The 16,455-nt window shown below is 35.3% G+C and overlaps 1 protein-coding gene across 1 annotated transcript; it reads left to right on the top strand.

The window, feature by feature from the left end:
* Positions 1-752: 752 nt before the first annotated feature.
* On the top strand, positions 753-14,059 carry LOC142344452 (transducin beta-like protein 3). Its single transcript, XM_075396105.1, has 7 exons — positions 753-1,087; positions 1,741-1,898; positions 7,848-8,164; positions 8,679-9,758; positions 10,440-10,785; positions 12,845-12,976; positions 13,787-14,059. Exons 1-7 carry the CDS (start codon positions 753-755, stop codon positions 13,966-13,968), a joined length of 2,550 nt encoding a protein of 849 aa, XP_075252220.1. The 3' UTR covers positions 13,969-14,059.
* Positions 14,060-16,455: the final 2,396 nt, after the last annotated feature.

The raw sequence follows: 16,455 nt of genomic DNA, 5'->3' as shown, positions 1-16,455 counted from the left end.
GTCATTTGTTACTCTTTTTGCGTCAGCTGTTTAGCTTCAATGGTTATTACTAAAAAGACTTCTGCCATCACGTAATTTTGTGTGCTCTAATTCTCTATGATTACAATTTTAACTCTGCATCTAATTTTAACACCTCTATTCTTCAGAATGTTTTCCTTCGTTTGTCAAATAATTACACTCCGAATCTACCGATACCTTGGAATTCTAAAAAATAAGAGACAGTCAAGTTTTCTGCTATTTCAATTCGAATGAAAATTAAGGAGGGCTATCGCTGCTATTTTCTGGCAATCTACCGGTTATGTTTCAATTGTTTTCTTATGTGTTACTCTTTTTTCCTATGAAAAATATCAAAATATTTTTCGGACCGCTGATAGGGGACCTCGGTACAAGAATTTTAGACTGGTAAAAATTCAGTTTAAATGTTTACAATAAAGAGTTGATAATAAAGTAGCACCAATTTAAGCAGGTAAAATAGCAAAAACTTTGCAGTCACGTTTCAAAGGTACAATTGACATCTGTGCTCCATACTGATATGAAAGTACGAAGAAATGATGGCATTGGAATTTTGACAGTGACTTTAAAAGTGACCCCCACCCCCAATGACACGTGGTCTGTAACTAGGAGGGGGGGGGCACAAACGGAAAAGATCCCAATCATCTTTCAGTTGGAAAATTGTATCTAATCAATCGGTGACTTAAAAGCTCTGTGCAGCCCAATTTATTTAACCAACATAACATACGTCTTTTCAGATAATGCCAAAGAAGTTGAGACCTCGAACTGATTTTGAAAAACAGAAAACAATATCCGCTTTTTATTCTGGAGGAAAAGTGGGATTACTACATAACTCGAAGTTATTGCTCTGTCCTTATAAGGAAAATGTGAATATAATTGACACATCTTCAGGCGTGAAGTTGTGCTCTGCTAAACACGATGAAGATGATGAAATCAGTTCAGTTTGCTTCTCCAATGAAGTCTTGATCACAATTTCAAAAAGTCTCTTGGTCAAAAAGTGGTCGCTGAAAAATGTCATCGAAAGAATTGAAAGCAATGAAGGTTTTTCAGCTGGAGGCGATTTGGAATGTGAGAGGTAAGCATTTTCGATTAGGGCACAAGGGTTTGAAAAAAGTGAAAAATCTTTGTAGTCCTATATTGTTTTGACGAAACGTTTTAATTGCCTTCGAATGAAGTTATTGTAGTCGTGTGTGCAACTTTTTATGCAAAAATTTTGCTTGACTTTTGCAATGAACTTTACGACCCTGACTTATCGACTACTGCGTGATTTAAATTGTTCTGTATTATGAAATTGTTAGTATAATTACCTCTTATGGCGTCATTTGAAGCACTAGTGATTTACCCCCTCCTGCCCCATAGTGAAGCCAACTACAATAGAATCGAAACCTCTCCTGTTGTTCGAGGGCAATTCAACTCTGACCTTAGTCAGTTATGTTCATTTATAGCGATAGAAATAATTTACTAGTGATGGAGTAGCAGATGAAACTATCATTTCTAACTTAAAGATATGAAAAGAAAAGAAGGGTCGTTCTTTTTCAACATTTTTCTGGTATGAAAACGTCACTGTGACAATTGAGTTAGGTTTACATTCATGATAAATGGTTGTTGCGATTTCGTTGGTACAGTTCATTAATGAGAGTGCAAAAAATCATGCTTAAAATTAAGAGTATTATCTGGGTAAACTATTGGATCAACAATTTGTGCTAATCGAACTGATGTTTGTACAAGAACGTGGAAAGCTGTTCACAAACAACCAGTGACCTGTTGTGAAATTGACTCTTCGGGATCTCTTTTGGCGACTGGGAGTGCTGATACGACCACAAAGATATACGACTTAAACCGTCAATACCACACACATAATATTAAGAATGCTTCTATTGTCAGAGGTCTTTCATAGCAATCCTCGTCTTTCTAGTTTCTCTCTGCGATTTTTTAGTCGTTATTTACATAATATTAAAGAACCAATTAGTTGCTCAAGCGATGTTTGTACAAATAGTAGCCCTGTGGTCTTTTTAATGCGATTTTTTTGCTTTTTGATATATAGTTCCTGTCCTTACTGTTCAGATATGCTCTTGTGCAAAATAGAATTTGAAGGGTTCAAACTATTCACTTCTCTTTGCCTCAGTTTTTCCGACTCGGGTTTTTCCTTAATAAACCTTGATAGTTGAAAATTTTGCAAACCCTGTCGACCTTAGAGTAATATGACTGGGAGATTTTGCATATCGCAATGTTGGTTAAGGGATAAGTTAATACAGCTAAAAATTGTTTTTAATATCCGTGCAGCTTTAGCCATGATTTATAGTCTTGAAAAATTAGTACTGTCTATCAAAAAATATAGTATTGAATAAATTCGACGTACAAAACAAATGGTTTGAATTGTAGCGGAGAATTGTTTTTTCATATTTTGGCATCGAACTAGAGTGGCGATTTTTTCATGCAAAAATTTCAATCGCATTTTTTTTAAATGGAGACGTTTGTATTTTATAAGAAAGCAGTTTTTCAAAGCACATTTCTCCACATTCCAAAACGCTATTTCTAATCTTGTAATTGTATTTATTTTCATAGTTGCGAAGCTGTAAGCTGAGCATAGCTATATTGCGTTGCTCTTGGTTTTTTACAATTCAAAGAATTTTTACAATTCAAAGAATTTGAATTGTATTGGGGCGCTGCCTTTTTTTTAAGATCTGTTCACACATTTTCATGATTTTTAAGTCAAATTGGAGTAATGATTTTGGTCACGCCAAAACAGGAAGTGGAGCGAAAAAGCGAGTGGTTTTGTGGCGTGAAATTTTTTCGCTCTAAATTTTAAGTAGTGTGAGAAAACGGTGTTTGAACAAAAATTCGCTTTCTCGCTAGTGGTTTTTTGTTCACATGCGGCAATTTTACTCTGATTTTTACTGTTTTTTCGATTTTTTGGATCGGATTTTTTTCTAAATGGTTTTGCAAATCCATTCACAGTTCATTCTAGGCCTAGTTTTTTGTTTGAATTATATTTTCATTTCTCGCTAGTGGTTTTTTTGCTCATATGCGGCATTTTGACATTGATTTTCTGTTTTTTTTCTTATTTTTTATCTGATTTTTTTTAAAATGGTATTCTCAATCCACTCATAGTCCATTTAAGGTCTAGTTTTTCTGTTTAGTCAATGAAAATTCTTTGAATTGTACGTCAGGACTTGTCCTGCTATGTTTTTTGTTTCGTCGTCTGACGCTCCTTTTTCGTTTTACATTTGTTCACACAGCAAAGCTGAAAAAGTCAAATTTTCTGAATGACTTCTTCCTCTCACTAACGGCATTTGCGCGCGTGACGTCATTTCTCACTCGCTTTAGCGAAAGTTTTTAGGTTATTTGCTTGATTAGATTTTGATCATACGTGACTTACCTCACTCAATAAAATGACTTCTGCACTTTAAAACTTAAGTTTAATTTGAATTTGTTTAAGGTCAAAGGAACTCATATGTGCAGTAAAGGTCCCTAATAAGAGGCTTCTGTGGAATGAATTATAACAAGCTTTATTAATTTATCGCTGAATGTTTTTTAGCCTAGTTTTTTGAGCGGCGTCGATTTTTCAATTTAGATATGTATCTGTTTCTATCTCTATTATATGGCACGCAGGTCTATTCTTTGGCAGCTATTCCGGCAATCTGCCGGCTATGTTTTTACATGGAGTTCTTTTTAATTTTAACAAGGATGCTCGTTATTGTGCGTTCTCACTTGATGTTCCGACACGTACTCATCTACATTTTTGACTTAATTGTCAATCAAATGAAGAGATAACAAAAATAGATGTTTGAGTTTAAAGAACTAGTGACACAGCCTAACTAATTGAATTACATTATGCCATGCCTCATTACAGCGCTCACGAGGTCTGCCGCTAAAAAGATTACGAGAAAAAACAAAATAAGCAGAAACAAAAATTTCACGGCAAAAACTTACTATGTAAATTTAAAAGTACCTAGTGACAACGTCAAAATGCAATCAGATAAAACCTTAACTACACAAATTTACTTGTTCCTATTTATATAGCAGATGGAAATTTTTCTTCATGAGACTAGATAACAAGTCGACAAAAAGAAGAAATATTGAAGCGAAATTCAAAAATCACAAACATTTTTTAGACCAAAAAATTTCGAAAGTCTTAAAAATCATTAGCTTTTAACAGAATAATTATTGATAAATTTAATGAAAAGTCATTATGAGACCATTGGGACCGTTTTTGGTTCGACTAAGCCATAGGAACACTACTAAAGATGCAGAAAACTCAAAAAACTTATAAACAATTCGAGAAAAAAATAAATTATTGAAGCCATTAAACTTATTAGCTGTTATCTCAATATTGTATTTTTTTAATAAAAATACATTTCTATTTCTTCAATATATTTTAATTTTTTAGTTTTTTTAATACGGATTCAGCTAAAAATTATACTGAAAGAATAAATCAGTTCATATGGGCCACATTTGAAAATCATTGGGATCTTTTATTACACGAATGTGCTAAAAGAAGAGAAAAAGAAACACAAATACACCACTTTACAAAACTTTAATGAAGATGCATATTGTCCAACAAACAAAACAGCATTTACGACATAATATCAGTTGACATGTTAATTTTTGAAATACAAAAAATGGATGGGACCTCTCAATGATCAGAATAAGTTCCAAATTGACGAAAAGAGCAACAAAAACCGAGAAGTTTCAAATATCATTGAAACTGTTTAATACCAAAAACTTTAAGACTATTCTGTATCAACTGACTGCTTCGGTTAACATCACCCTTTCAATCCTCAATTACAAGCTTATGAGATCTGTCAGCATTTTACGGCTTCCGAAAGAATTTAAAAAACATGCGAAAACAGCAAATTCAAGGAAAATATTTGAGTGAGAAGTGTCAAAGCCATTAAAAAATGAAATTTTCAGTAAAAGTTTTTCTATTTTCATTAAATTTTTTAACAGAAATGTGATTCTTTTTTAACAATATGACTTCAAAATATTAGCAAATATGAACAATTACATTAAAACCCGTAGTATCAGAGACGTTAAATTAAATAGCTTCCAAAGGAAGCCAATAAATACGCTAAGTTGTGCCTCGATGGGACGACAAGGATGTTTGTCGTTCATATGACATCAATAAGACCTTAAAGTAAGTAATCGACTATGAAAACAACAATAAATACAGGCAAAATCCAAAAATCCAGTGGAAAAGTGCAAGTGTCGAAGCGATTTAATCCATAGGCCTATCTCTGAGAACTTTATCTATGCTTCATTGAACGTCTTCTCTAAGCCAGTGAGAGCCATCAGTTTTGGGATATCTTGACAAGATTTAAAAGGAACCAAAATTACGGGGGAAAATTTTAACCAAAAATAAAACCGCTAACTAGATTAGTTTTGGTTGAAGTATAAAGGAGGGGATCCGTTCATTACTGAGACAGACTTACAGTTCACGAAAATAAGTTTAAGATTGGTTAATGTTCAAAAACATTGTTCGTAAAATTACTTTAAGTCTTAACAGCCATTAAATTCAACAGCTTTCAACGGAAGTCAACAAATACGCTCAGTTATGCCTCGGTGGGAGGACAGGGATGTTTGCCATGCATAGGTAATCAATAAGACATCACAATAAGTCTTATGACTACGAGAACAACAACAAATACAGGCAAAAACTAAAAATTCAATAGAAAAGTCCTAGAAGAAATTGTCGAAACCATTAAAAGTCCGAGAAGAAAGTGTCGAAACCATTTAAACTTTAAGCTTTTCTTTGAAAATTTTATCTATCATCGATTGAACGTCTTCTCTAAACCAATGAGAGCTATCAATATTAGGATAATTTGATAACATTTCAAAAGCAACCAAAAACAATAAAAACAATTTTGCGCAATAAAAAAACAATTTTGTTGATGAAATCTTGTGGCATTCAAGTCAAGTAACCATTAGTTAGAAGCTAAAACAGCTAACCAGATTAATTTTAGTTGCAGTAGAAAGAAACTGTGTCCTGTCACTACTGAGACTGACGCTTAAGACATTAAAAGATTTATCAAAAGTTTTTTGAACATTAACCGAGCATCAACTTATTTTTGTGAACTTGTTACGAAAATAAGTTAATGCTCGGTCAATGTTCAAAAAAACTTTAAAATTTTTTTAATGTCTTAACAGTCATTAGTTGTCCACTCAAAGCTCTAGATGGGTTCACTTAATGCTCATTACGACACCTATTGCCTTTTTAGTCAACGAGTCTATGCCATAGGACACTATAAAATTAGTAAAACCTCTAAAAGAGCAACATTTCATTTAAAATTACGAAAACTCGAGTCGAAGCAAAAAAAAACATGAGCGATTCCTTGAAAAAATATTTTCTGTTCATTGGGCTTCGTTTGACTGTAAATGGAGTTTGTCATTAACGGAACCTAGAAATGAAAAGTGACTAGTCTGTGGGTGACTTAAAAAAAAACAAAAAAAAGTATGAAAAGTTTTCTAAAAAAAATAAATCTCAAATAGAATTCGATTTTTTGATAGTAAACTTCCCTCTGAAATCAGAACTAGTCTTTTTTATCGCCTTTCGCCTATGAGGAACACAGAATTGGTTCATTTTGTGGCGTGAAATGTAATTAATTTTGAATTAATATTTTTATAGAAAAAATCCTAATTTGAAGAAAAATTACACTAAAAGTGAGCAAAATCATGCCAAATATCCCGTGTTGACACAAAACTTCAATCCGCGGTAACTCCTCGAAAAAATGAAATTTTAAAACCCGAATTTGAATTCTTCACTGGACGAGCTTTTTAATGATGCCACTCACATTTCTCTACGATGAATATTTTCTGAACAAAAAAACCCATTTGAGTATATATTCCCCCCCCCCACACACACAAGTGTTGTCGGAACCATTAATTTTCGTAAGCAAATTTTTTGCTCAAAATTTTTGATTTGTTAATTTTTGCTTTTTTACGATCCAGCCGCTCGAAGTTAGTCTGTTATGTTTAATTGCTCTTGAACACAGTTCTTAGCAATTATTGTAAACGTGTGTCTTTTTTATGCAAAATTTTTGCTTGAGAATTTTGATTTTTGTGTGATTTTTACGCCCTTGACCTTTGGCGTCTAGCGTGATCTAAAATTCTCTCTCAATCACAGAGAGAAAAAATTCTCTCTCAATCACATAAAGTAAAAAGTGCGCCGAAACTGGTGCCATTTTTTACTTTAAATCATAATAGTGGTATATGATAACCTCTAATGTGGTTATTTGAAGCCCTTAATTGAACTTCTTAGTCCCATTTAGGCGCCCCCCGACTGAAGCAGGCTGCAAATGATTAGAGCTCCCAGTAGTCGTTCGAGAGCAATTCTAGGTTGTCAAATAGTTGTTTGCTAATTTTTTTTCGCTTTTCCTTCCATTCAAAGTTTGTTAGTCTAAAATCATCAGAAGGTTGTTTTGATATTATGTCACTCACCCTGAGTGAAGTAGATTATTTTTATAGCGCCTCAATGTTGGTTTGTTAGATCAAAATTGTTTTTAGAAAAAATTTTTAATATGACTGTTTGGGAAGTGAGAATTTGAAATGCAAATTTCCTCATATTGGTAATGATGAATGTGGTGTACTATTATTTGAAAAGTTCATTATACAGAAGATTTCAGCGTGGTTTACTTGTCTAAATTTATATGCATTGAAAGTTACTTTGCAACAGAAGCAGGTTCTCATTGGGCTACGGTTCGTATTTTACATTCGGAGTGAGAGATCTATGTTATATCAATTGATCGTTGTAAAACGTTTTGTAGTTCTAGTATCCAATTTTTAACGCACAAATAGTTGCAACGATTCTGGAGAAACTAGAAACCGATTTACTCAAGTGATAAAATTTTGGATCTACCAGAAAGAATTCCTGGTAGTCTCAGCCGATGATAGTGGTCTAGTTCAAATCATTCAGTTGGTTTCCAAGTCAACCATCTTCAAACTCTCTGCTCATTATGGCGCAGTTCTCGATTTGAAATTTGATAGCGAACAGCAGTGGTTTGTCAGTCTTGGACGTGACTGTCTGGCTATAGTCTGGACACCCGGGAAGATACTTGCACCCAGCAAATCGAGAGGTATGGAGCTGAAAATGGAGAACAATGCTTTCACGATGAATGAGCTAGCAGAGGCTGTGATTGTTCCGAATTCCAGTCAGGTGAATAGACTTTGTGTTTAAGTTGAATGTCCTTGAAAATTTTAGTTTTTAGGCACTTTGATGTGACAGATATTTCCATGTGTTTACGTTTGTATCGTACACAGATTGGGTGAACAGCAAACGCTTTCCACGAACTGTTTTAGAGTTTACACCAAGCTTTCACAAAGATATATGGCTCCTAGATATTGCCACTTGAATTTTAAAGATCGTATCAAAATTTTTTGTTCGAAGGTTGAAAGAGAACAACTATGTAAATAGTGCATAAGATAAGCTTGACAAGAAGTTTTACTGTTCAGTGTATACTTAGCTAGACATGAATCTTTGAGGGACAAGAAAGAACGAGAGAATGAGCTATGAGTGATGCCCAAATTCGAGAGCTTAAAACCAGTTGGTGCAATGGTTAGCACCCTAGGATCGCAAGTAAGAGATGCTGGTTCGAATCCAGTGCTGGTCCATTTTCACAGCATTTGCGCATGCTTAGATCCCCTAACATTTGTAATGTCTCGTGTTTCAGGTCGGCCATTTACCCACAGACTGCCAAAATTCGCGCATTTTTATCACTGTGGGCTCTAGAGGTGTCTTCAAAATCTGGGATTCGAGTGGAAATTGTCTCCAGGCTTTTGGCAAACTCTCATCCCAAATTTCAGCAGAAGATGAAAATTCGTTGGCCCCAATCAGTCACATGGAACAACTCGGAGGTCAATTCGCGGCAGCTTCTCATAACAATGACATATTTCTATACAATTTGGAATCGCTTAAAATTGTAAAAATGTTTTCGGGTGATCCCGAAGAAATCTCGGCCACGTGTTTTGTGGGAAAGAACCGAAACTTATTAGCCGTTGCTTCTAAAAGCAAGTTCCTCAAATTGCTCAATTTAGAAACTTCTCATGTACAAATTACTTGTGCGCATTCGGATGTTATAATATCGGTGTGCAGTTCAACTGATGGAATGTTTGTCGCTACAACTTCTAAAGATAAAACCCTTAAGTTATGGAAATTCGATTCAAAGAAGATTGCTCTTAAGTGTGTAGGATCAATGGTTGGTCATACTATGGATGTGTTAGATGCCGAATTTTTTGTTGACAGCAATGACTTTTTATGCTCAGTAAGTGAAGATTTGACCTTGAAAGTTTGGAAAATCAAAATTTCTTCAGAAAATACCGATTCGATTAAATCGTTGAAGTGTACATGGACTGTTAAAGCGCACGCGAAGCAAATCAATTGTTGCAAAGTTTCACCTAATAACGAGTTGATAGTTACCGGATCACATGACAAACTGATCAAAGTCTGGGATGTCAAAAACCAAACTTTATATAAGACCTTAACAGGGCACAGAAAAGGTATTTGGGCGCTCGACTTTTCGAAACAAGAACAATTGGTGGTGTCTGCTTCGGGTGACACGACCGTCAAGTTGTGGAATCTGACCACGTCTACTTGTATGGCGACGTTTGAAGGTCATGACTGTGCGGTGATTCAAGTCTCGTTTTTCAATCGTAGCTCTCAGATTGTTTCTTCTGCTACTAATGGACTGGCAAGAGTGTGGGATGCAAAGACATCCGAGTGTATCACGACACTCGATGGACATACAGATAAGGTGAGAGACTGTAACAGCAAAAAGTTCTCTAAAGTCATCGATAATATCAATGTCTTAGCTCTCCACAACACGCGCACTAGAACATGACCACTGAAGCGAACATTATTATAAATGCAGATAAACCCAAGTGGTCATGGCTCTTTAACCTTTTTCTCTTCCATAAATTCTAGTTTATTTCCCTCTACTGAGTGTGGCAGTCAGAACGGCGAAAAATTCAAAAGGTGTTCAAAAGATTTTATTTCCGCGAAAAATGTAGCTCGTTCAACTTTTAATCTATCATGTTTTTTTCCGAAATTCTACACATTTTTGCACAAATATGAGTTTGTGAGGGAAATAACGGTAATGTTGCTTGACGATGACTGAAAAAAATCTTCAATGTTTGATTAGTCTGCATTGGAGGAAAAATGCAAAATGTTGATACTGTGAAACAAAGCGAGTTTCTGGTAGTACTTTTGGTTCGATATGCCTGGTATGCTAATTTTTTGTCTAATTTTTTATCTATAATTGATATTTTTACTTTTTAAGGAAAATATGAGTTGTAATGGCTACTCCCATATTTTTTAAGGTTATGAAAATCATTTTTACTACTAAAATAAAACATCCTTTAGTTTGTTAAGTTTATGAAAATTTGTTCATGGATGAAAGAAATGTGTTCCGATTATCTTTTTGCTTCAAATTTAGGTGTGGTCATTGTCAGTGTTCGAGGAGACGCCATCAGGGCCTGAAATACCGCAGAAAGAGTCAGATGTTAAAAGCTCAAATGATCTCTTCATTGTAAGCGGAGGAGCGGATGCCTCAATTGTAATTTGGAAAGACGTCACTGCCGAGAACCGAATGAAGAAATTTGAGGAGCAGAACGAAGCAATTAGTCAGATGCAGACTATGGAAAATTTGCTGCTGGATGGAAACTATTTAGAAGCTATTAAATTGGCAGTAAGACTTAATCAGCCCTTCAAGCTGCTCTCGATTCTGGAGAGAATTCTGTCAAACAAACAAGTGGCCAGTCAGCTAGAGAATATTATTGCAGGTGAATAGATTGCTACTATAATAGAAACTTGACATATTCTTTAATTCTATCGATAATTTCTCTGTGGTGTTTGTTATTGTAAAAAATGGAGCAATCGAGTGCATTTGAAATTTGTTCAACTGAAACTATAGCTACAAAAAATCACCACTTTGAGACGATAAGTTCTCACCGAACCCTTGGGATAGACTTTCCTAATTCATGTCAATTTTTTAACGTAACATTTTCCATTTTTTATTCAAATTTTCGCAACGGATTTATTTATTGATCTCAAATAAAGTTTTCAGCAATTATTTTGGTCCTGTTGGTCTTTTATGTGCAAATTTTTGCTTGATTGATTGTTCGTTAGCTCGATTTGACTTTCAGTTTTTTGGAAATGGGATAATAAAATGCTGAAGCACGATCGTCGAAGGCTCTTTTCAATGCGCTTAGAGCTTTACTAGTCATTGCGTATATTTTTTTGCTGAGGAAGTATAATTTCATGATTTTGAGTCTAATTTTGAGAAGCTTGGACAACCCCTGCTCACCTGTTTTTGTTTGTTTGTTTCCACATCAAGAGTGTTTTGATGTGTAATTTCTTGAGAGCACATTTTTAAAATTAGATTTTGAACTTGCTTCAGCTTGGGTTTGTTTTTTTTCAATTTGAAGTGTTAAGGAAATTTGATTAAATATTTTGGGCAGTTCCCAGATCACAAACAACTAACATATTTTCACATATGCTGACTGTTTCATCGTGTAAATTTATCAAAACAAATTACTACCTTTATCTTGGCGAGGAAACATATCAGTGATGTACTTATGAATTTATAAATGTTATACTGAAGTGATTCAACTTTTTGTATTTGTTAGCTGTGCTCCATAACTTCAATCAACTTCAAATCGGCTTTCTTTTGCCAGATAAATAACATTTAGGATGGTTTTTAATTGCTCTTGAACGCAGTTCATATTAATTATTGTAAACGTGTGTCTTTTTTTATGCAAATCTTTCGCTTGACAATTTTGCGCTTTTCTTCTAGAACATTCTTTGACTCCTCAAGTGACTTTTTCACGCTTTCGTTCATCATTTTTGAGTGATCTCTAGTGCTCCGAAGTTGCTAATATAAAATCGGTTGCTGCGTAGCAGAATTAACTGACTTGTAGCGCAGTGGTTAGTGAGGGTGTCCATGGATCGAGAGGTCTGTGGTTCGAATCCCGGTGGGGTCAAAGTTTGCACCCATAAAGAAAAATTGATCTAGGCTAGAGACCCTGATGAATTAAATTGCCTCGCCTGTCGTTCAAGAGCAATTCTTCCGACATTTGTCGGTTTATGTTACCTTTAAGTAAAATAAAAGTTATGACGAGTTTTCGATTCTCAATAGTTTCTTTTGCAATAAAAATTTTCAAAATGGCGTTTAGTTACTCGAAGTTGGATGAAAATGAATTTAAAAGAGAACCTGTTCTCTCGTCAAAAATACATTTTTAATTGCTCTTGAACGAAGTTCATAGCAATAATTGTAAACGTTTTGATCTTTTCTATGCAAATTTTTCGCTTGACCGTTTTTGCGCTTTTCGTCTGGAACATTCTTTGACTTCTCAAGTGATTTTTTACGCTTTCGTTCTTCATTTTTGAGTGATCTCTATTGCTCTCACTCCGAATTAAAGCTTGTTGTTAATATAAAATCAGTTGCAGCAAAGTAACAGGAAGGGTCTGATAGCCGAGTGGGCAGTGCTGCTATGGAGCGTGAGGTCATTGGTTCAAATCCCGGCGGGGTCAAATGCTTTTCCACCCGCCTTTCGTTCGAGAGCAATTCTTTCGACATTAGTCGGTTTGTTTTGGTAAGCCCTAGAGACAGATTTAAAATCTCTGTGCTATGCACAGACATTGTGTGAGCCGCGGTCTTCTTAAAGTCAATAGCTGATTGTTAAAACGTGAAACTGATAACTGCAAATTCGCTGCCAATTCTATTTTCAAATAGATTTTTTGTCCAATTTGTAATAAATTTTTCGATGATTTGCTGATTTTAATCCTATTTTCAACGCAGTCAACTATATGAATACGTGGTTTATATACATCTTGTTTCAGATTTGCCCGAGGAAGATCTGCTGCAATTGCTGAAGTTCTGTGTGATCTGGAACTCCAACGCAAAGAATTGTCACAGTGCTCAGATTCTGATGGAAATTGTATTTAAAACATGGACACCTGATACGCTCCTTGGTTAGAAACTTTGAAAAAAATTAGTGAATTGTCTGGTGAATTTGGAATAAAGGTTTATTGATGCCAAGGAATTGAAGTGTAAAATCCGTTTCGAAGCATTTTTGACAGTCTAAAGCAAATTTAACACATTTACGTTCAATTTTCAGCTATTTTACAATTTTGACTTGTTTTAACCTTTTTAGCCGTTTTTGTTTCCTTATTCAATTTTTATAGCTTTATTGGCTGGAAACTTTAAAATAAATTTGAGTTGATCTTGAGATTTTTTAATTGCTCTCGTAGTTCATAGCAATTATTGTAAACGTGTGTCTTTTTTATGCAAAATTTTTGCTCGACCGTTTTGATTTTCGAGTGATTTTTACGCCCTTGACTTTTGCGTTTCGCGTGATCTAAAATTCTCTCTTAATCACAATTTCAAGCAGCTGAACTCAATTGGCGGCAATTTACTCCTAAAAGTGAACTGAAAAGTGCGCCGAAACTGGTGTCATTTTTCACTTTAAATCAAGAGTGATATATATTAACCGATTAAATTCTAATGCGGTTATTTGAAGCCCACTATTGAACTTTTAGTCCCATTCCCCCCGCACCCGACTGAAGCAAGCGGCAATTGATTAAAGCTCCCACTAGTCGTTCGAGAGCAATTCTTCCGACGTTTAGTCGGTTATGTTTGATAAATTGTAATATAGTTTGTGAAAAATGATAAAATAGACTACTATGTTTGATATAAAATGCATTACTTCTTTTCCTCATCGATGCAAAAGTTTTCTAGGCGGTTGAACGATTTTATTAGTAATTTTTGTGCTCTGTTTCAAGAAGTGAATGGGATGGGCGAGGTGGTGGAGCAGCTGTTGTGCTACCAAGAGCGTCACCTGGACAGATTAGAACGACTGCAGAGAGACGCCGCTCTTTTGCACTTCAGTGCTTTTTGTGTCAAAGAAACTGCATCTGTAGAACCCGACGATACTAGTGATGATCGAACTCAACACCCGCAATGATTCTTCTTTTTATTCTTGGCAAACTGTAATGATTGATTGTGAAGAACGATAAATTGTTTGTGTTTGGTAATTAAAAATGCATTCTTTCTTGCTTTTCTAGATACCGGATAAATCGATTAGAAAAGTAACCCTTGAGCGATCAACGTCTCTTTTGTTTTGCAAACGTGAATTCAGAAAAAAAAACCCGAGATAGTCAAACGTTAACATGTTTTCCCTTAATTTGTTTGTACTTAAATCTGAAAATATAGTTATGCATCTAAGAAATTTTTAATTCAAATTTTTGATTGTATGCCTTATAGGTAAAAATAGGACGTTCAAGAGCCTAGCTATCGGTTGAAGGGTATATGGAGATCCTGAATCAGAGAGCACGTGAAAACAACAGCTTTTGTAACCGGAAAAGTTTCCGAAATTGGACATTTCGTTTTTCTGAATTAATTGACGCGCGTCACGCAACTATCTTGTCACCCAATGAGAGGGTACTTTGTATATTAATTTATTCTTCTCCATTCGCCAATATGAGGAGAGTTGAGCAAATTGCCCGAGTTGACGAAAAAAGGAAGCAATTGAAATTAACGAACAAGAGGGGGTCGCTAAACTCAATTAGTGGACTGTTGATTTTAATTAGGACCATGAGTAGTATAAGTAAATGACTAGTAGCACACCACGGGGGGGGGGGGGGGGGGTCACGCACTGTAAAAAAACGACCCCCTCCAAATCTTGCAAAAGGATTTTCGCCCCACCGGGATTCGAACCCGGATCTAGTGCATGGGAAGCGGATATCTTACCACTGGACCAAATCTGCTTATAATCGTTACAGCTGTAATCTATTGTAAAGTTAGCTTGTATATACTCTCCTGCTAAGCTTTTATAAATGTCCTGAGTTGAGTGCTGGTAATCCTTCTGAACTTATTGTACCCCACATACATCATCTTGAGTTAAATAGACCTTCTTTAGACTAAACAATAACAAACCCAAGCAAACTGACGCGGCCTCATTGTTAACATTTAATCACCGCTATATAGTACATTCCCTAGAATCAGAGTCAAATGCTTTCTCAGTGAATCATAGTCTAGTCTGATTTATCCGAGATCATTTTGTTTACGATCGTTAAATTTTGGGTATGAATTTTTGTCTAAGTTTTCCGAGAATGTTGAGACAATTGAACTCCGAGTCCATTTTCCGACCTCGTGATTATAACCTTTAAAACAAATTTATCAAGCGTCTGGACTGAAAACATTTACTAAATCGTTTCAGCTGGTTCAATTTTCATTCCAGTTACGAAATTAAAGAATATCTGTTTGTTCTACACTTGTTCTCTTATTCTCCTTGTTGTCTCAAAGATCAATTCTTGGTTTAAATTTGTGGATTTCATATTAAGTTTTGAAAACATCGGATAAAATACCAAGCTGGTATAATAACTACTCCTTAGCAAAAATCTTTCACCCTTTTTGTAATACAATTTATCCCTTTTCTGAACAAGTCCACCAATTTAGATAATACCAAGGTATGGAATTTCACTGCCGAAACTTGGGTGTGATAGATATCAACTGGTGTCCGTGCCCCCGCTGTTCTATACATACTCCGGTGAATGTCGCAGTTGTCAGACCAATTGTTAACGATTGGACAAATTCAAACCAAGATTTAGATTTTGTGACCGACGTTGCCAGCGCAACACCAGAACTGTCTCATAACGAACCAGTGGACAATGGATTCGAGCAAGATGACGTTGAGAATGATGTGGTGGACCTTGTTCTTATCTCCGATGATGAGAGTAATTCCAATACTTCCGAGAACATTCAATCTCGTCAAGTTGTCGAGCTGGTGACACTTTCCGATAGCGACTCACACGAAGCCGACAACTCAGAAATTAGGTCCACGAGAGAAACCGAACGAATTGTACTTGCGCCACTTTCCCAGCCACAGAAATCGAAGAAGAAAAAGAAAAAAAAGAAAAGAACTCAACATCCCAGACTCGTTAAACCTTTTGGAGATATGTTGGTTAAGAAATACTTTAAGAGGAGCTAACTTTTCACCTGTTTGATTCAATTTAAAGTTTACAGGTCAACTTTTTGTGTATTGGATCCTAAGCTACCCAAGGGTTACCTAAGCGAGTTTTAACTTGTACATATCAAGAGAAATGGTGAAAAATAACTTGTGTATTGGATCCTAAGCTACCTGCTGGTTACCTAAGCGAGTTTTAACTTGTACATATCAAGAGAAATGGTGAAAAATAACTTGTGTATTGGATCCTAAGCTACCTGCTGGTTACCTGAGCGAGTTTTAACTTGTACATATCAAGAGAAATGGTGAAAAATAACTTGTGTATTGGATCCTAAGCTACCTAGTGGATACCTAAGCGAGTTTTAACTTGTACATATCAAGAGAAATGGTGAAAAATAACTTGTGTATTGGATCCTAAGCTACCTGCTGGTTACCTGAGCGAGTTTTAACTTGTACATATCAAGAGAAATGGTGAAAAATAACTTG

Source organism: Convolutriloba macropyga, chromosome 8 (assembly GCF_964194025.1).
Source record: "Convolutriloba macropyga chromosome 8, txConMacr16.3, whole genome shotgun sequence".
In the NCBI taxonomy this organism is placed as follows: Eukaryota; Metazoa; Xenacoelomorpha; order Acoela; family Convolutidae; genus Convolutriloba; species Convolutriloba macropyga.
This window is presented reverse-complemented; position numbering and strand designations above follow the sequence as displayed.

Bases quoted from the DNA above. Each gene is read 5' to 3' on its own strand.
- LOC142344452 (XM_075396105.1), top strand. From the start codon at position 753: ATGCCAAAGAAGTTGAGACCTCGAACTGATTTTGAAAAACAGAAAACA. The intron at 1,899-7,847 runs GTCTTTCATAGC...GATTTACTCAAG, and splicing joins GAATGCTTCTATTGTCAGAG to TGATAAAATTTTGGATCTAC. The intron at 9,759-10,439 runs GTGAGAGACTGT...CTTCAAATTTAG, and splicing joins TCGATGGACATACAGATAAG to GTGTGGTCATTGTCAGTGTT.